Raw genomic sequence first — 18,919 nt, forward strand, 5'->3', positions numbered from 1 at the left:
ACACCAATGCAAAAACTAACCAGAATAGAGTTAGCAGTTCAATCTACCTGCACTTTTTCCTCTCACAATTTTGTTAACCGAATCTTTAACAAAAAAGTTTACCAACGTAAGCAATGAGCATCACTCAAGAGAAACCTCAAGACCAAGGCGATCTGGATCCTAGTCTAGAGTTAGGAAAAGGGTCTGAATTTGCAAGGCAAGGAAAAGGGTCTGAATTTGCAAGGCAAGTACTCCGATGCTCTGACAAGCACAAATTGAAAAGTAAACAGATGTTTATACAAACGAAAGATGACAAAAAGTATGCTTTAGGTTCTCTTCTGTTCTTCAGAAGAAATATAACCACGGTGCCCTACACAATAGTGTTGTTTTAATTATTGCGACAGACAAAATAGCCTCGAGAGTACAGCCAGAACACATAGGTAGATTTAGCAACAGGCATCGCCATCAGGGTAAAGGTTCCAACCGACCGCAAACCTGAAACGAACGTGTGGAAGATCTAGAATCAGTGCCATGAAAAATGGTGCGGAGGTTTAGCGGGCAGCGAGTTCAGTCTAGATGGCTGCTCTACCTTAAGATCTTGAGCCTCAGGGGTTGAGGTCCTTGACGATGAAGTTCTGGCGGCTGATGGGGTTCATGATGACCGGCGGCCCAGCGACCCGGGGCCAGGCCTGGAACCTCTGCTCCGTCGCCTTCAACCACTCCTTGTCGGACACAGTCCCTGGGATGGTGCCTGATCAAGGAGTAACAGCATGGTAAGAATAATTAACACAAATGGAAATGGTTTTTGAACACTTCTCTTAGCACCAAGAGTGTAATGCTGACTATGCTGTGAATTCACAACAGGAACTACAGAGACAGGACACACTACATACCACCGAAGATCTTCTTCTGAGAAACGATGTAGTCACAGGCATACGAGATGACACAGGAGCCGACGAGGCCGGCGACGATGTACTTGCCAGCCATTGGAGCTGCACAGTTCAGTACACAGAAAGTTAGCAACAGAAGGCAGGAAACTTGTACAGAACGTTCAAGGTTTAAATCATCAAAGTTGCCAAGCTTGGAATGAAACATTTGCAAATAATGAGAAGGTTCTACCAACTACATCCGTCAGTAGGCCCTTCAGGCTTCAGATGACCAAAGTGATGTTTTACCATAGTAGTACCGTGCAAATAATGAGGCAAAGCTGTTATCTGTCAATATACTTCATACATCATAATTATATATGGGCATTTCCCAAGCTCATTCAGTATAAAAATTCACCCTTGGGGATAGGAACATGCACAAAATCCCTCCGGCTTTTATCCTTCATTAATAAAAACTGAACCCAAATGCAAACAATCCATGAGCCCCAATGAGTCACTGATAACACGGAAATGTGACCTAACCTAAAACTAGGCTCATTCGGTTGCAGGACTGAGGCACTTGCAGAAAACATGGTAGACCAAACCAACAATCTAGCAACACATGGCTACCTGCTCGCTTTTCTCATTGTAACAAGCAGAAATGAGAGCCATTTACTGTCGCAGACAGGATACACTTGAGAGCAGTTTTAGCAAGACCGGAGACGCATTCAGCACTTGAACCCTGGGGAGCAGACCAACCTAGGGAGAAGAGAAACATCTCACCCTTATCTATCAATTGGAAACTAGCGAGCTATGCAGGTGCACGCTGCTCCGGTCAAGATCCAGCAACCGTGCCCCTCGTACAGCAGGCAGGGGCAGCGAACCAACCTAACCCATTTCACAAAGGTCAAGGCGCCAGTTTGGCTCATCTCCCCCCATCCTGGGGGCTGCGCCCGAGGTACGCGAATCCTACTCTGGATCTGCTGTTGCCGAGCAAGAAACCCGAGCGCAAGCAGCAGCTCGCGGCGCGAGCTACAGCCGTAGCACGGGGCACACACGCACGGCGCGAGCCTTTTCCCCGCCGACGGGAACCCGGCGCGCGAGATCCAGACGGGGTCTCCCGCGAGAGCAAAACCTAAGCTGGTCTCTCGACTCCCAGAGCTCCTAATCCCCGAGATCCAGCTCGCGGAAGCTAAGGACGGAAGGGGAAACCAAGAACGCTGCTGCCAGATCCAGAGCGGGCGGCGAAGCAAAGTAAAGCAAGCAGCTTGAGGCTGCAGATTCGGCGCGCGCGGGCAGGTGAGGATGGAGCTGTGGGGCGGGGGTTACCTTTGGATCCCTTTTGCCGGGCGGCGGCGGATTCGTTGCTGCTCCGAGGTCGAGTTCTTGCTGTTCTTGGTTGGTGGAGAGAGCGAGAGGGGAGAAAGATTCTGGAATGCCCCAGACAGAAGACGTGGGGTGGGGAAGAAGAAGAGGCCGGTGTAGCTGGGCCGCCTCGGGCTCGGAACGTGGGCCTGTTAGGGATGTCTACCTGGGCTTTTTTTCCATCAAACCTGGGCCTTGAATTCTAGGTTTTTCTTGTGGGGTAATTCTAGGTTTGTTCTAAGTTAAACTTCAACTATAGCCCTAAAAAAGGTTAAACTTCAAGTTTGCCAAACTCTAAAGATAAATATCTTATATATCTTTGGAATTGGAAAAATAAGTTATATAGATTTGGTCAAATGTAAAGATGTCTGAATTATGAAAATCCTAAAAATATAATTTGTAACAGAGAAAGAATTTACAATAATATGTACAGTCAATTCAGTCCTTTTTTTTGAGTCTGTCAATTCAGTCTAAAGCCCCTTTAGATTAAGGTGCTTGCGGTCGTACATGTCTGGTTTTCACCAAGATTTTTAGTTTCCGAAAAAACTAACGTCGTATTTTGACATAAAAATATGTTAATCAATTTCAAAAAACAAAACTAATCCACTCTCGTCAATGTATATATTTCAGTCAATTATTTTCAAATTTTAACGTGTAGAAAATATACTCATATGTTAAAACTATTTATGCATTTTGAAATAAAAATATTTTTAAAGAATGGTTGTATAAATGTATTTTCTTCCCATGGTAAACAAATCATGTATGACAAACATTATATTCGTGCATTTAGAAGTTTGCATATGTCATAAAAAATCATGACATTTAAATATGCATGACATATGTGAAATAAAAAATATTTAACAAGTCTTTATAAAAATCATGTAGAAAAACATTATAGAAAAACATTTAAGATAGACCAATTCAAAGAAAATGAAACAAAAAATCTGAAAAAAGAGTAATAAGATGAATGAAAAAAATCGGTTGCAAACCGGAAGAAAAGCCTATGAGGAAAAACGAAGAATACTAGAAATGATCGAAAAAATGCATCAAGGATTGCTAACTATTGTAAATAAGTAGGCATGTTTCTCTCTCACTTTGCACTCTAGTACTCCATCCGTCCCAAAGCAAGTATTTTTGATTTAGTACGATTTTGTATCAAAAATATTTTAACTTGTGTGCTTAGCACCAGCGAAAGGCATATGGAGGTGTGTCTTTGACGGGTTTTCTAGGATCTAGCCGGTTTTTGGTCTCCGGTGGATCTGTCTGGATTGAACCGACACTCGTGGTCTTCTGAGTTTTTACATGCCGTTTTCGACGGGATTTTCCTCCGAGACAACTTCTACAAGATTTTGGGTTTACAAGATTGCTCCGCTGGGACGGAGGGCCAGAGGCAACAACAAGTTTTGCTCACGGCGCACTATTGATGGATCCTGAAGGAAAAGGACGCCTTTAAAAAAAGATGCAGTTTTTAAAGAAAAAATAAATAGCATTTTCACTAGGCCACCAAAAGAAAAGAAAAAATATTTACAGACTTCAAGTAAAAATGAATGCACCTGGAGAAGCGAGACGGCCGCCGCCGGCCGAACTCGTAGCGTCGGCGTCCCCTCGAATCGACCGTCGGGTCACCTTGCCCCCATTTATAGGGGCCGCTCGGCACTCCCGCCTGCAAGTAGTAGCTGAGCGGCCTCGATGGCGACGCCCCGTTCCCGCCCCTCGGCGGCGGCCCCGCCAGCCGGCACGTCAGGAGGTCTAGCTGCTGCATTCTCCTCCCACCGCCGATCCCATCCCAATCCCTCTCACGTAGCTCCTCCCACTTTAATATTTCCATTGCTCGCTCAAGTTCTTCCGACCTCACAAATCCCTTTTTCTTGCTTGCTTCATTCAGTGAATTTTTCTGTATCAGGCCGATGTTGTTGTCAGAGGCTACAGTGGGTACAACACAAGATGGGCTATGTTCTTGATGCAGCGCGTCTTTCCCCTGGTACGAGTACGACCGGCTGCATCCCGCTTCTCAGGTGTTACATTTATGGGATCAGCACACTGATCTGTGGTGAATTGATGAATGCTCCCTATGCGCTATGCAGGATGGCTTACCGCCCGTCGCGACGGCTGTATTCTTCGGTGCCAATGATGCGGCGCTTCTGGGACGGTCATGCGAGCGAAACCATGTTCCAGTTGTGGAGTTTAAAGAGAATCTCAGAGCCATGGTTAATCATCTCAAGGTAAATTTGCTGCGAAAAAAAACATTGTTCCTAACTAGGAGTAGTTCGAAGTGTTAAGTGTACAAAGGGGAATGCATATATTTGCTTTTTGAACTCTGACTTGAAGCAGTTTCAGACTAGCTGTTACTCTGCCTTAGGAGTTAGGATCACCGGTATAAATATGTGGAACTGTGAATTGACTTCCTTAGGATCACCGGTTACTGCAGTAGTGTCTTGTGATCGCTAGGGCTTGGGAGAGTAAGAAGCAGTAATTACATCGCACTTGGTATCTATCATACAAAAATTATGGAACCTCCAGTTCAGAGTTGATGGCCAGTCATTTTTAACTCATTGGTCTCTGGGTGCCTTTACCGAATAACTGGTGCTATTGGAACAGAAAACATTAATGTTGATATGTTACAGTAGCATTGACTTCAAGGTCTCTCGGTCTGTCATATAGTTAAATTTGCTGCACTGTTAAAAATGAATGTGAGTTATGTCTTAGTTAAACTAGGCATACTGAGGAGAATCTACCATTGCAGTGCTATATTTTTCAATAGTATTTGTGGGGCTATATGTTGTATTAGTCCTTCAAATTATTTTCTTACATTTCATATCAATACAGGATTGTTCCAAGTCCATGGTGATTTTGCTTATCACCCCACCTCCTGTTGATGAAGACGGAAGAGAAAGATATGCACGGTTGGCATCACTTCTCTTCCTGAATTATTCATGTTTGTTTTATAAAATTTAGTGACTGAGAGAAAGGGAGACTGAAGAAACGCAACACCTTTTGTGCCATTATACATAGTTTGTGGTTGCTGAACTGTGTTGTGATGTGCTTACTTTTTCCTTAATATAATCTCTCTATTGTCTACTATGGAGCTACTACATACTGGAGTAACTTTTTTCTGTGGGAACAATGGAGTTACAAAATGTTATTTTTAAAGTGTGCAGTGACTGGCATGTTTCATTTTCCACAAGCTTTACTGAGCACATTACATGTAATTTGTTAGTTTTTGATTATTTGTGTTTTCTCCTCAAGATCACTTTATGGATACGATCCAAGAAGGCTCCCAGAAAGGACAAATGAAATGGCTGGTGTCTATGCAGGTCAATGCATAGAACTTGCCAAAGAAATGGGTGTACACTGTGTTGACATTTGGTCAAAGATGCAAGCAGTTGAAGGTTGGCAGAAACTACACTTGAGGTAATTCTATCTCAGATTTTATTTACCTTTTCTGAATGGTGATTTTGTTTACTTTTCTCTACATGGTATCAATCAAGGTGGGTTTTAAAATATTTGCCACTTGGATTTTTGGATTTGTAGCTTCCTAGTAATTGACTAAGCATACATTTGTTGAATAGATGATTTTGTTTCAAATATAAATCTATACTGAAGTTCTCTATTTGAAATTAATATTGATTTTAACCGGTTGCATTTTCTCTCTCATGGATGCTAGATAGTAGCTCAAAAAACCTAAACCACATCAACTGCATTAATATTATATCTTTCTACCACTAAAGTTGATGCGTCGTAGGGTGGTGTATTACTGTGCCTTTTTGACAGGATTTAGGATAACATGGTCGCATTAATCATCTTTCATATACTTGGGAATTGGGAAGACTTAATTTAACCAAAAGTCCTTCCAAAGAAAGTTGTCAACGAACCATCTTAGCTGTTGGAGACCTCACAAGTGGCTGTTTGTTACCTGTACATATGAACATAAGCTCCCTAGAAAAATACATTACTGCATTTGTTTTGATAGCTAAGAGAAATAACTGTTTTGGTCATGTTCTAGTGATGGACTGCATCTGACACCGGAAGGAAACGCTCTGGTCCACAAGGAGGTCGTCCGAACCTTGAGAGGTGCTGGTCTGAGAGCTGAAGTTATGCAGCTTGACTTCCCTCATCATTCCAAAATCGATGCAACTCATCCGGAAAGGGCCTTCCAGTGAAGTTAAGTGGTTCAGGGCTGTCTAATGTTGAAGTTTGAACTGCTTGTTTCCGGTGTGTCTGGACTCTTGGAGGTTTCAATTTGCTCAAGTTTAACTTCTCCTTTTGTTGCAAACTTTTGAATCGTGAGGTTTCGTGTCCTCTTTTACCCCCTCAAAGCATGGTTAGTAGTACAGCCAGCTGATGGCTATATTTTTTTCGAAACGGAGCTGATGGCTATATGGTGTTGCAAACTTTTGAAGGCGTCTTGTACTGATTGTACTTGGACCATCTTGCCCATTGTCCAACATCACTGGATTTTGCCTGATTCATGGCCCAACGCAGGATGTCCACTAACATTGTGCCCTTGGTTGGGTCTGGATTAGTGTCTTCAGCTTGTCCGGCATAGCCTTCTTCATCGCCGCACCAGCCTCCTTGTGCATGTCATTGATGTTGCTGAAGTTCGAGCACAAGGTGTGCTCGAACTTCTTGCGGTCACCGAGCGAGCACTCAAGGAAGAAGGTCCCCCATCCAATGCCCCAGGGGGAAAGGGTTGGGTTGGAGTTGGAGTTCATGGCTAGGGAGAGGTGAACGAGGAGAGGTGGTGAAACAGAGAGGTGGAAGAGGAGAGGTGGTGAAATGGAGGGGATTTGAGTCCGGTGCTGGGTTAGTAGGGTGGATTAATATAGGAGCGTTAGGCCGATATGAATGAATGTTGGCCATTGAACTGATTGTTGTTCATAATGTAGATGGATAAGGGCAAGGAGGTCGTTCCACCATTGGAGAAGGGCAAGGAGGTTGTGCCTCCATTGGTCTAAGTGTCGGGGCAGGATCACCCAAGCCCAATCGGAGGAGCTATGGCCAGTACCATCAGGAGTTAGGACCAAACCAATTCTGCAAGGCTATCCTTGCTCCAAAGCTGTAAAGTCTGGCATGGCCTCTAGACTTCATAAAGTACTTCCCCGCCATCCCTACAGAGTTTAAGCTCAAGACGAACACCGGCTGCGCATGGAGGGTGACGGTGAGGGTCATCAATGACAGGGTCACCCTTGATCAGGGTTGGGCCACCTTTGCCGCCGTTCACTAGATCATGCTCGGGTACATGCTGACGTTCAAGCTGCTGACCCCTGACACCATGAAGGTGATCGTCTTCAACAACGAGGGCGTGGAGGTGATCACCAAGTTCAAGGAGCACGACAACGCCTTCGCCGTGACCGCCTGAGCTCCTGTCGCCCGTTCCATGTTGTTTCTTGATTTAAGACTTGGGGTTTCGTTTAAAAACTTATCGTACTATGTTTGTTTAAAACTTGTGATGAATGGTTAATACTTGTGTTTGTGCCTAAGTTTGTTATGTCTAGTTTAGTTCTTTTCATGTGTGCCTCTGGTAACCTCACCACATTGAGGAGGAGGTTACCACACAACTGCACTGGATGTAACCAAACAACCCGACTTGTGTTTCCCCTCAAACAACTCCGCAACAAAATACCAGGCATGTGGTTTCGGCACATGCAGGCTACAGGGGATGCAGGCAACCAATCGACATGCAAATGTTGGTTTTTTCATGCAGATGCTTAGCCAGGCCCAGTTGGGACAAGTATGCAAAGTGCCTAAGATCAATGCAGGTAACCAAACACATCCTTGGTTGCAGACTTGTTTGAGGGGAAACACAAGTCTGATTGTTTGGTTACATTTAGGACGATTGTGTGGTAACCTCCTCCTTGATGTGTTGAGGTTACCAGAGGCACGGATGGAAAGACCTACACTAAACAGAACAAACTTAAGCACAAACACAAGTCTAAACCACGCATCACAAGTTTTAAACGAACATAGTACGATACGTTTTTAAACGAATTCCAAGTAAGAACCAACAAGGAAAGAGCAACAGGAACTCATGCGGTCACGACGAAGGTGTTGTCGTGCTCCTTGCACTTGGTGACTACCTCCACGGCATTGTCGTTGAAGATGATCACCTTCATGGTGTCGGGGGTCAGCAGCTTGAACGTCAACATGTACCCGATCATGATTTGGTGAACGACGACGAAGGTGGCCCCACCCTGATCAAGGATGACCCTGCCATTGATCACCCTCACCGTCACCCTCCATGCGTAGCCGGTGTTCGTCTTGAGCTTGAACTCTATAAGGATGGCGGGGAAGTACTTTGTGAAGTCCAGAGGCAATGGCGGACTCTCCAGCTTTGGAGCAAGGATAACCTTTGCAGAAGTGGTTTGCTCCTGACTTTTGATGGTAGTGGCCATAGTTCCTCTGCTTGGGGCTTGGGTGATCTTGCATCGACACTTCGACAAATGGAGGCACAATCGACCTCCTTGCCCTTCTCCATTCGCATTATGAACAAGAATCGTTCAATGGTCAGCATTCATTCATATCGGCATAACACTCCTATATTAACCCACCCTACTAACCCAGCACCACACACAAACCTTCTCTGTTTTACCACCTCTCCTCTTCCACCTCTTTGTTTCACCATCTCTCCCTCGCCATGAACTCCAACCCCAACCCTTTCCCCTGGGGCATTGGATAGAGGGCCTTCTTCCTTGGGTGCTCACTCGGTGACCATGGAGGTGTGCTCGAACTTCAGCAGCATCGATGGCATGCACAAGGAGGTCGATGCGGTGATGAAGAAGGCTATGATGGACGAGCTGAAGACGCTGATTTTGGACCTAGCCAAGGGTGCAATGTCAGTGGGCATCCTACGCTGGGCCATGAATTAGGCAGACTCTAGCGACGCATCACAAGTTTAAACCACGCAACACAAGTTTTAAATGAACATAGTACGATAAGTTTTTAAACGAATTCCAAGTAAGAACCAACAAGGAAAGAGCAACAGGAACTCATGCGGTCACGGCGAAGGTGTTGTCTAGCCAAGGGTGCAATGTCAGTGGGCATCCTACGCTGGGCCATGAATCAGGCAGACTCTAGCGACGCTGGACAACGGGCAAGATGGGCCAAGTATAGTCAGTGGAAGGCGCCTCAAGACCAGCGTGCCACGCCGTACTGGAGTAGGACGTTCGAGTCACCGGAGGCCGACAACAATGAGGTGCAGGTGGTGGCTATGGCACTGGCGGCAAGCGACCGTGCAAGACCCATCGTTCTTGACCAAGACGATGAGGTTCGCCGCGGCTAGACAAGAAACTTTGTACCGCAATCCCCACCCTGATGTAATCAAAAAATAGCCTACGAACCCTAGTAGACGTCGACGCAGAATCGATTGATGGCAATCCTCCACCCCGATGTGTTCAGTCCCCTCCCTAACTGTTCAATTGCGTGCTCTAATCTAATATAGCCCGAGTCGAAAGCAGTTAATCAATAGAGAGGACGAGGACATACTGCCACTGGCGGCAAACGACGTGTCTGGAAACAACTTCTCGGGACCGCACCCGCACTCATGCGTGCAACTACCAACGCCCACGTGTCTAGGGTTGCATCGCGCGGGCCTGGCTCCACAAAAACGGCCGATTTGAGCATTCCTCTGGATGCAGGCCAAAGATGCTTTAATGTTCGTGCTATGCGGGTAACCAAACGGGTCATTTTCTTTCCGGGCGGGCCTGGCTGAGGTATATGCAGCCTACCAAACGCGTCCATCTTGCTGATACCAAACTGAGAGTTTGCTATGAAGCTCGGATTTGCACACATCTCTCAGCCAAACAATACCCTTCAGCAAGTGGCAAATGGACAGGTGCTATTATTTTGCTTGAACTGAACCTGAAGCATATTTTGCCATCTTAGCATGAATGGGCATGATGTGTTAACTTGCACTCTGAGCTTGTCGTGGCATCCGAATATGTGCCTTGCAAGAAGGGATTTGTATGTTTTAGAATCTTCCAGACCCTTCTTCTAGCTTTGCACTAGAGTAGCTGGCGTGCAGATGTCCTCTTGGTGTACAGCTGCTGTGCTTTTAGCTCACTTGATAGCTAGCATCTCATGGCTAATCTTTTTATTTTTTATATGTCATCAGGGAGGGAGCCAGAAAGGTCTCATGGCTAATCTCAAGAGGCTTCTCTTCTCTTTCTTCTCCACAGATGGTGCTTGTTGCTGAGGCTGATGCGATTTTGTCAAAGACATGCTGATCTTTCCTTTTTTAGCACTTGGTACAATTTTGCCGGAGAGAAAATGCATAAGATAACGGCCTCTGCTCTCATTAGCTTTTGCATCGATGTTGTTTCGTGATGCTGAGATTTTCTTGCTGGGATGTCTGCTGTCGAGTGTCGACGAATGAGGTTTACATGTAGTTTCTTTTCACAGGAATATGTCAAAGACATCGGTCTCAATACACGTGTCGGACTACAAAGGTTCCACCCGGCTAGCCAGTACATGTGCTTCGTAGGGAATGGAGAAGAGTTTATTAGTTTAATACTATTTTTTAGAGCAAGACTAATAAGATACAGTCAGCGGCGGTAAGGACTAAAGTATATTTTGCTAAGTTGGATGATAGAGGCTGGAGCTCAGGCTCAGACCACAGTGCGGATAAGCTCGCACTCGTACTTCTCCTGCTCTGCTTTTGTCCACTCTGTATTGAGCTCACACACCATCGATCTGAAGCTGCTCTGCTGTTTCGACCATGGCTGCTTCGTAGGGAATGGAGAAGAGCCTGACCAGGCCGACGCCGCCTCTTCTTGCCTCCTCCGGGTAACCAGCTTTATCATGCTGCTTGCTGCTTGCTCTGCGTTGCCACCTTCTTTTTTTGCCTCACCACTCATTCATGGCAGCATCGATCCTGTGTGTTTCAGGAGCGGGGCCAAGAGCCACTCCTCGGCCAGCACGCAGCGTGAGGAGGAGCGCAGGGACGTCCACGGCCCGGTGGAGGCCGCGCTGAACCGCAAGAACGTCGAAGTACTCCAGGGCGAGGACCTTGTCGCCACGGCCACGGTGCTGCCAGATCTCCATGAGACCGTCGGCGGGGCACTGGACGGCGGCGAGGACGCGTCGTGGGTGCCCGACCAGGACACGGGCGTCTTCGGCCCCGCCGATGCCGAGGCCGACGCTGACGACCGCTGCGGGGGCGCGCATCCCGCCCCACCGGACCTGTACGGAGGCGCCGCCCTGGGTGGGTCGACGGCTTCGGTGCTGGCTGGATCAGGCAGTGTTCCTCCGGGAGGAGGAGCTGGAGGACGTGGATCTGACCGATGCCAACGGCGGCAGCAACAACTAAGCTGCTGGTGCAAGTAGCTGCATCGATCAGAGACCTGTAGTAGTTTAGACTCCGTGGTAGAATAAATCCTATGGATGCATCTCTTGAAGTCTGTACTAATAGAAAAAAGCTTTCACTGCTGCTAATCAGCAGGACTAACCTTCACTTGCCTGCCTCCTGATCTAATGATGATAATCAGTTTGATGCCAACGGCGGCAGCAACAACTAGGATTACCTGGTGCGTCGATCAGAGGCAGAGTGCATGTACTAGTAGAGTTTCAGTAAGCTAGCAAAGTGTCTCTGTCAGACTCCGTGGTAGAATCAATAGTTAGAATAGACTCCTTCACCTGCTTGCTTACTGATCTAGTTGTGATAATTAGTTTGATATCAATAAACAAGATGATAAAACAAAAGATTCTATGCAACCTTTTTGTTAGCTTTCAGTAAAGGCTAGCAATGCCCAGAACCTGGCCTATAGTCGAGCACTCAGCACCGGAATTGATGAACAGTCGGACTCTGCAGACACCATCCTCAGAATAAGGGGGCGAAAAATTCAAAGAAATTAGAATTGGGATAGAGGAGGCAATGCACATTCAAACCAAATGCTAGACCCAAAATCATTAACTGCTGCAACACCAAAAAATCAACACTAGAAATCAGGTCACTTAGAATTACCGGTCGTCTTCCAAAATAAATAAATAACTGTAGGAATTAACAGTTCTAGTCATGCTAGAATAATTACTCGGTACATATTTTTTGCTCTTCTACACTTAAAAGCATCCTCAGAAGTTGCTCTGCTCCAGATAACCAAACAGCAGCCATATGCATCAACACCTTCAGATGCATCAACACCTTCAGCCGACGGAGACACCAGGAGAACATGCTGGGGACTGGGGACAACCCACAGCCATTGTACATCAACCAATCAAGCAATGCATGTTTCCTGTATGTCACAGGCTCTCGGTTTACTTCACTAATAATCAGTATGTATTTAGTCACTTTCAGGGAACATATGCTACATTTTGTCTGTACACCATATACAAATGGAAATACAAGAAACAAAACAAAAGATTCTATGCAGCTGTGTAATGCTCAGAAATCATCTAAAATTACATACTTTATATGCAAATCTGTAATGTCTGGGCCTACAATAAGAAACAATTCATTAACAGACAGGACTGTTTGGAGATAGGACATTAAGATTTGGCAATATTTGAAGAAATCAGGATTCGGATGTTCAGAAGGAAAGCACATGAATGGAACACCAAAAATCAAACATTCAAAATCAGCAATGTGTAGCACACTGAAATTGACAGTTCCAGTAATCAGTTTCAGGATTTGAAGCACAAACTGGGCAGAAGCAACAAAGCATACAGCTGTCTCAAAGATAAACAGAGCATTAGTGACTAACAGCAATGTCATGAATTGTGAACCATCAGGCAATAAATTGAGTACACAATATTGCCATACTCCAATTATACCAGCAGAGTAATGACAAACATAATTACATAATTATCCCTGTCGATGTTTCAGAACATTCTTACACACTCTTATAGCAGAAGCTGCTCAGTTGGATCGCACTGACTGAGCATAAACCCTGCGAGTGTTACCCCATTAAAGTAATGAGAGACACAACTGTGAAAGTTCTAACTAGTTTCACTATTCCTTGCCGGACTTCGTTGATTGATGTGTCCCTAACTTGAATTTCCAATACATCCCATTCCCCCACTAGATCGCTTTATGTCACTGTGAATGTCATTAACCCTGTATGCGAATGGTGCTCTCCTCCCACGCTTTTTCATCCTCCTCCCACCCCCTACCAAGTTAATAGAATCCGCTATCTGTCCAATAAACGAGGTCGACCAGTTACCTACATCGTGCTTTTTTTCCGAAGACATCACCATTGCTGCACCAAACATCACATGCCAACTATTGTGATCATTTAATTCTACCATGAGTGGTGTAGTTGTAGACATTTGTAGCACACATGGCAGATGTAAATAAGAAAAACTAAGCGGAATGTTTGGCACTAGCCATGAAAAATGGAGCCATTCCAAACTTAGTCTATCATATATAGTGACGACTTCTTTAATGAAAATATAGTGATGGGTTAGGGTCCACTAGAGCCACATGTATATATATTGCTCATTCTCGATTTTTGTGTTTACCCTGTTTAGTTGTCTTATTTTAGATATTAAGTTTAGTTACCCTGATCTCCAAGAGTTATCTACATCGAGAGAGATTTGATAAACTTAAACATGTGGAGTGGTACTTAGGAGCTCCACACTTGTGTTTCGTATATTTGTCTCACATGCACTTCACTCAAATCTAGGGGTAGTCGCGAATTCCTAGGCTTTGTTTATCAACTTAACTGTGGTGCTCCGCGCGAATTTATGGAGGTACAAATGATGATTTCAAATACCTTTGATGTGTATTATGTATATTTGCTCCTTGCATATGTTCTTCGATAGAATGTGTCGTGGTGAAGTAACCAATGCAATCGGATAGTATGCCCTAAACTTATAGATGCAAATATGTTGGATATACAACTAAGAAGTTTAGTCGGTTAGATTTCATAAATTTTAATTTGGTATATGTGTTCTCATTTTTCAAAATTCGTTCTCGGGTTTTTAATCGGCAGGGTCCACTGTGTTTGTTATATTTTCTCCATTCCATAATATTAGGTGCATCAGTTTGTGTGAAAGTCAAATATATACTCCCTCCGTTCTTAAATATAAGCCCCCTTTTTACAGATTCCAATACAAACTACATACAGAGTAAAATGAGCGAATCTACACTCTAAAATAAGTCTATATACATCCTATTTAGTTCATATTTTTTTCGGAAAAACTTCCAATCTATTCATCTTCAATCATGACAGTACAACGAACACCAGAAATAAAAATTACATCCAGATCCGTAGACCACCTAGCAACAACTACAAGCACCGAAGCGAACCGAAGGCGCGCCGCCGTCATCGCCCCTCCATCGCCGGAGCCGGGCACAACTTGTTGTAGTAGACAGTCGGGAAGTCGTTGTGCTAAGGCCTCATAGGATCAGCACCCCAGAACAGCAACCACCGTCGATGAAAAATAATATAGATCGGAAGGATCCAAACCGAACACACGAACGTAGATGAACAATGACAAGATCCGAGCAAATCCACCAAAGATAGATCTGCCGGAGACACAAGATTGATGCATCAGTACAGTTCTGAAGATGGAGCGGCGGCGGTTGGCGGCGGCGACCTCTGAGAGCACGCCGGACCAGTGTGTGCCCCAGACCCGGCAAGTGGCTAGGTTGGGGTCTCAGGTCTTAGATGTTAGGCTTGGCTGCGATGTCTGTTTGGTATTAGGTCTAGGCTATATGCGCCCCTTCATCAACTGGATAGTGTAGCGACAGTTTGTTACTTAGATGGCGGCTTTAGTCTTACCGTTGTATGACTTTGGTCTTGTGAGAATAATTAAGAAAGTGGCTGTATGCATCGCCCAGATACAGAGGCCGGGGATCATCCTCCTTTTCTAAAAAAACACCTCCACATGCCCACCAACGATGCTAGACGCACCGTCGGAACGGGGGCTAGGCGGGGAGACCTTTATTCCATCTTCAGGAAGCCGCAGCCGTCTCGCCTTCCTGAGTAGGACACAACCCCTAACAAGATTGAAAAAAACGACTAAAAACCGAACCCTCTCGTCGGCCCTTATCAGGATCCATCGCGCCTCCATCGCCCTAGGGCCACCGAAGACGAGGCGGACCTGTGACGACGCCGGCTAGAGGCACGAACCCTAACTTTCTTTCTTGGAGGAGGAGGCGAAGCCCTGGCTCCCTCTCACAGAAGGTCTCGCTCTTCAGGTCATATTAAAACCTCTAGAAACACTACAAACGAGGGAGTATATCTGACCAATATTATAGAATTCAATATCATCATCCGCAATACAGATAAAATAAATACAAATATACTTTTCATGATGGATCAAATACTACAAATTTGATATTATTAATATTAATATATTTTTTAAAACTTGATCAAGCATGCTCCCTCCGTCCATGAATAAATATAAATATCAAAACTTTAGAACATATTATAATATGAAGTAAAAAAATGCATTGAAAAGGCCACCGCTCCTGCTCTTTAATTATCCCACCTCAATGGCTTTTCCTTCCACCGCATGCATCGCCGACCATCAGCTCTGCCCTGTCTCGTCAATGGCGCGGCGACCCGCGCCGCGGCCCGCGCTCTCTTGCCACTGGTACTTGTCCGGCACCTGTACTGCATCGGGGAAGTACATAAATAGGCCACCGCTCACCGAGGTTCAGGAAAGGGAGTAAGAACTTGTTGGCGCAGCCTTCTTGCAGCGCCGCTTCTTCTTCTTCCTCACACAACTCTCATTTATAGTTTCTCTCAAAAATACATACATAATGAGAAAACTCAACACATACATACGCACATGACAAGGAAGACACCAGCACCAGCTTTGCCGAGAGCTCTTCTCCTTGGTCACACAAACACTACATTTTTGCCCAGCCCTCTCGGCTGCTCTTTCTCATTCACCTGATCACCTTAAATACCAGTATAAAAGACTCACACACACACTGGCCAGCCGCCACACTCGGCTGCTAACTCCTACTAATCCAACTAACTTGCATGCAACCATGCACGCACGATCCGGCCAACACACCGGCCACTACTCCATCGTAGTGGTTATCCTCTAATGACCAAATCCACTCACAACTCCATGCACAAAGCTAGCCAATAATTTGGACACATCATGCCAGCCAACCAACTGAATATGGCCCGACTAACTTACCGTGATCCATGCTCCTGTATGCATGCGGCTAACAATCTATACATGTTAAGATTACTACTAACAGAACTCAATCTCAGGCTCAGACCATAGAGCGGATAAGCTCGCACTCGTACTGCTCCTGTCCTGCTTTGTCCCCTCTCTCTCTCTCTATTGAGCTCACACGAGGAGGGAAGGGAACTCCACCGATCTGAGAGAGAGCTGCTCTGCTGTTTCGACCATGGCTGCACGAGCACTGACCGCTGCCGGCCGCCGGGTGCCCGGCCAGAGCCAGGCCAGGCCGACGCTACTTCTTGCCTCCTCCAGTCCAGGTAACCAGCTTCGTCCTGCTCCTTGCTCGGCGTTGCCACCTTCTTTTTTGCCGCCTAGATGTAGAACTACCACTTATTCATGACAGCATGGGTGTGTTTCAGGAGCAGGGCCAAGGACCACTCCTCGGCGTGAGGAGGAGCGCAGGGACGTCCATGGCCGGGCGGCGGCGATGAACGGGGCGCAAGTGGAGGCCGCGCTGAACCGCAAGAACGTCGAGGTGCTCCAGGGCGAGGACCACGTCGCCACGGCCACGGTGCTACCAGATCGCCACGAGACCATCGGCGGCGCGCTGGACGGCGGCGAGGACCCGGCGTGGGTCCCCGACCAGGACACGGGCGTCTTCGTCCCTGCCGATGCCGGCGCTGACGCCCACGGCGGCAGCGGTGCGCATCCCGTCCCACCGCACCTGTACGGAGGCGTGGGCGGGTCGGCGTCGGTGCTGGACCAGGCGGTGTTCGTCCGGGAGGACATCGAGAGGCCCGCCATGGACCTGACCGATGCCAACGGCGGCAACAACTAGCTGGTGCAGGTAGCTGCATCCATCAGCTATGCGCCTCCTCACAAGTGGAATTGGCTGTTCCCGGTGTTCGCTGGCGCTTGAGGCAGGCTCGGCTTGGCGGCTGCACGGGTGTCAGATCCGGCCTGACCGGGGTTGTGCTGCTAAAGCCGTTGGATCCGGCTTGGCCTAGCGGACTGCTCCCCGGTGGTGATTGCCTCAAGGTTGGAGCTGGAACTGTGTGGCGGCACCGCCGATCTTTGATTTGTGGGTTGTGGTGGACACTGATTGTTCCTCTGTCCATAATCATTGGCTGCTGCTGGCAACTAGCATTGGTGTGGTTGTGGGATGCAGCCGGAAGGCTCCTTCATGAGTTTTGGCCGCTCTCACTTCGGTCAGCTTGTTTTCGACGGCATGATGCAATCTGTGGATGATGACTTGACGCAAAGGGATGGGTGTGCAGCGATGACGTTGTGCTTTAGCGCATGTAATTGCCGGGATCATGGAAAGGTGATGGTGACAACACAATTGACTTCGATTTGATGGTGCTTCTCGAGTACCTAATATGGAGCTCCGTGGTGAAAACCAAGGTTTGAACTGAGATGGTTTTACCTGGCAATGACGATGCTTTTGCATCGTTATCTTGTTGAAGGCATTGTTCGGAGCTTGGACTTGTTCTTCAGGGTGAAAACTTAGAATCTGGCCTTTGATGGTTGGATCAGGTGATGATGACACTGAGTGTCGTTTCCTTCATGAAGGCGTTGTTGAAGAACTTTTCTCGTCGTCAGGGTGTGTCAAAAGATGTTGGTGCGGATAAGGTCATTGTTGTAGTTTGTCAATCGCTATCTTGATCGGTTTGGGATTCTTTTTTTTTTCCTCGCTTAGGCATAGCTTTGGTCTTATATGACTTTGCCATTTGTCGGCGTGTTTATGTGTGTGTGCGTTGGTGTCGGCTGTGTGCATCTTAGCTATGCAGAGGCCGGGTGTGCGCTCATTGTGTTTGTATCTTCTTGATGCTTCATTCTGAGTCAATAAAATCCATCCTTTATTGAAAAAGCTGCATCCATCAGACAGAGGCCTGTAGAGACTGTAGTAGTTTCAGTAAGCTAGCTAAGTGTCTCTGTCAGACTCCGTGGTAGAATTAGTAGCTAGAAAGAATAAATCCCATATATCGGATGCATCTTTTTTTCGGATAAAAAGCATTTTTTATTAACTTAAAATGTATGGTGAAGTAGATACAAAGCATGAGCAGCTCGTGGTCTCTGCATAACATAGATGTACACATCCAAATGATTACAAACTGACAAAAGATTAAAAAAAACTGATATGTCGACAACAGTAGTCATGCCTAGATTGGATGTGGTAGACCAATCGGAAGATTATGTTACCACACATGTTGGGTAAAAACCTATTGAGAAAATTCCTTGTTTGACACTGTCTTAAAATCTGGTTCCTTATTTGACACTGGAAAAGTTTTTCTTCCCTATTTGACACTAGTCCTAAATTTTATTCCCTATACGACACTTCCGTTCATTTTGAGTCTAAATGACACCTGAAAAGACGATTTTGCTCCTCATATGGTATGTGTGCGCGCGTGCGTGTGCTGTTGCGTGTGTGGGTGCACGCGCACATGTGTGCTGCTGCTGCATGTGTGTGTGCATGTGTGCTGCTGCGTGTGTGTTTGCTACTGCGTGTGTACGTGCGCGTGTGTGTGTTGTTGCGTGCCTATGTGTTGCCTGTGTGTGTGCTGCTGCGTGTGTGTGTATGTGGGTGTGTGCTGCGTGCGTGTGTGTTGCTGTGTGTGTGTGCGTGT

The 18,919-nt window shown here is 46.3% G+C and overlaps 3 protein-coding genes and 1 pseudogene across 4 annotated transcripts; 3 read left to right on the top strand and 1 right to left on the bottom strand.

Moving 5' to 3' along the window:
- Nucleotides 1–254: 254 nt before the first annotated feature.
- Nucleotides 255–2,330, bottom strand: LOC125523596 (uncharacterized). Its single transcript, XM_048688618.2, has 4 exons — nucleotides 2,175–2,330; nucleotides 873–971; nucleotides 569–730; nucleotides 255–474 (listed from the first exon to the last, which is right to left on the bottom strand). Exons 2-3 carry the CDS (start codon nucleotides 964–966, stop codon nucleotides 585–587), a joined length of 240 nt encoding a protein of 79 aa, XP_048544575.1. The 5' UTR covers nucleotides 967–971; nucleotides 2,175–2,330; the 3' UTR covers nucleotides 255–474; nucleotides 569–584.
- A 1,569-nt stretch (nucleotides 2,331–3,899) lies between these two features.
- LOC125518171 (GDSL esterase/lipase At5g62930-like) lies at nucleotides 3,900–6,515 on the top strand. The gene is made up of 6 exons (XM_087531619.1): nucleotides 3,900–4,010; nucleotides 4,114–4,191; nucleotides 4,295–4,432; nucleotides 5,037–5,113; nucleotides 5,457–5,621; nucleotides 6,214–6,515. The coding sequence occupies exons 1-6, from the start codon at nucleotides 3,900–3,902 to the stop codon at nucleotides 6,368–6,370; spliced, it is 726 nt and encodes a 241-aa protein (XP_087387745.1). The 3' UTR covers nucleotides 6,371–6,515.
- Nucleotides 6,516–10,653: 4,138 nt separating this feature from the next.
- On the top strand, nucleotides 10,654–11,799 carry LOC125522775 (uncharacterized; annotated as a pseudogene). Its single transcript, XR_015611778.1, has 2 exons — nucleotides 10,654–10,991; nucleotides 11,072–11,799. The product of XR_015611778.1 is annotated as an uncharacterized LOC125522775 (transcript).
- A 3,820-nt stretch (nucleotides 11,800–15,619) lies between these two features.
- On the top strand, nucleotides 15,620–18,127 carry LOC125523879 (uncharacterized). Its single transcript, XM_048688940.2, has 2 exons — nucleotides 15,620–16,609; nucleotides 16,712–18,127. The coding sequence occupies exons 1-2, from the start codon at nucleotides 16,519–16,521 to the stop codon at nucleotides 17,128–17,130; spliced, it is 510 nt and encodes a 169-aa protein (XP_048544897.2). The 5' UTR covers nucleotides 15,620–16,518; the 3' UTR covers nucleotides 17,131–18,127.
- Nucleotides 18,128–18,919: the final 792 nt, after the last annotated feature.

This window comes from Triticum urartu, chromosome 7A (genome assembly GCF_056163025.1).
Source record: "Triticum urartu cultivar PI428250 chromosome 7A, HENAU_Tu73, whole genome shotgun sequence".
Taxonomy (NCBI): Eukaryota; Viridiplantae; Streptophyta; class Magnoliopsida; order Poales; family Poaceae; genus Triticum; species Triticum urartu.

Excerpts from the sequence above, each read along its gene's own strand:
- LOC125523879 (XM_048688940.2), top strand. The coding sequence starts at position 16,519 with ATGGCTGCACGAGCACTGACCGCTGCCGGCCGCCGGGTGCCCGGCCAG. Across the intron at positions 16,610-16,711 it reads TCTTGCCTCCTCCAGTCCAG|GAGCAGGGCCAAGGACCACT; the intron begins GTAACCAGCTTC and ends GGTGTGTTTCAG.
- LOC125523596 (XM_048688618.2), bottom strand. The coding sequence starts at position 966 with ATGGCTGGCAAGTACATCGTCGCCGGCCTCGTCGGCTCCTGTGTCATC. Across the intron at positions 731-872 it reads TCAGAAGAAGATCTTCGGTG|GCACCATCCCAGGGACTGTG; the intron begins GTATGTAGTGTG and ends CTCCTTGATCAG.
- LOC125518171 (XM_087531619.1), top strand. The coding sequence starts at position 3,900 with ATGGCGACGCCCCGTTCCCGCCCCTCGGCGGCGGCCCCGCCAGCCGGC. Across the intron at positions 4,192-4,294 it reads TGCAGCGCGTCTTTCCCCTG|GATGGCTTACCGCCCGTCGC; the intron begins GTACGAGTACGA and ends TGCGCTATGCAG. Across the intron at positions 5,114-5,456 it reads GGAAGAGAAAGATATGCACG|ATCACTTTATGGATACGATC; the intron begins GTTGGCATCACT and ends TTTCTCCTCAAG.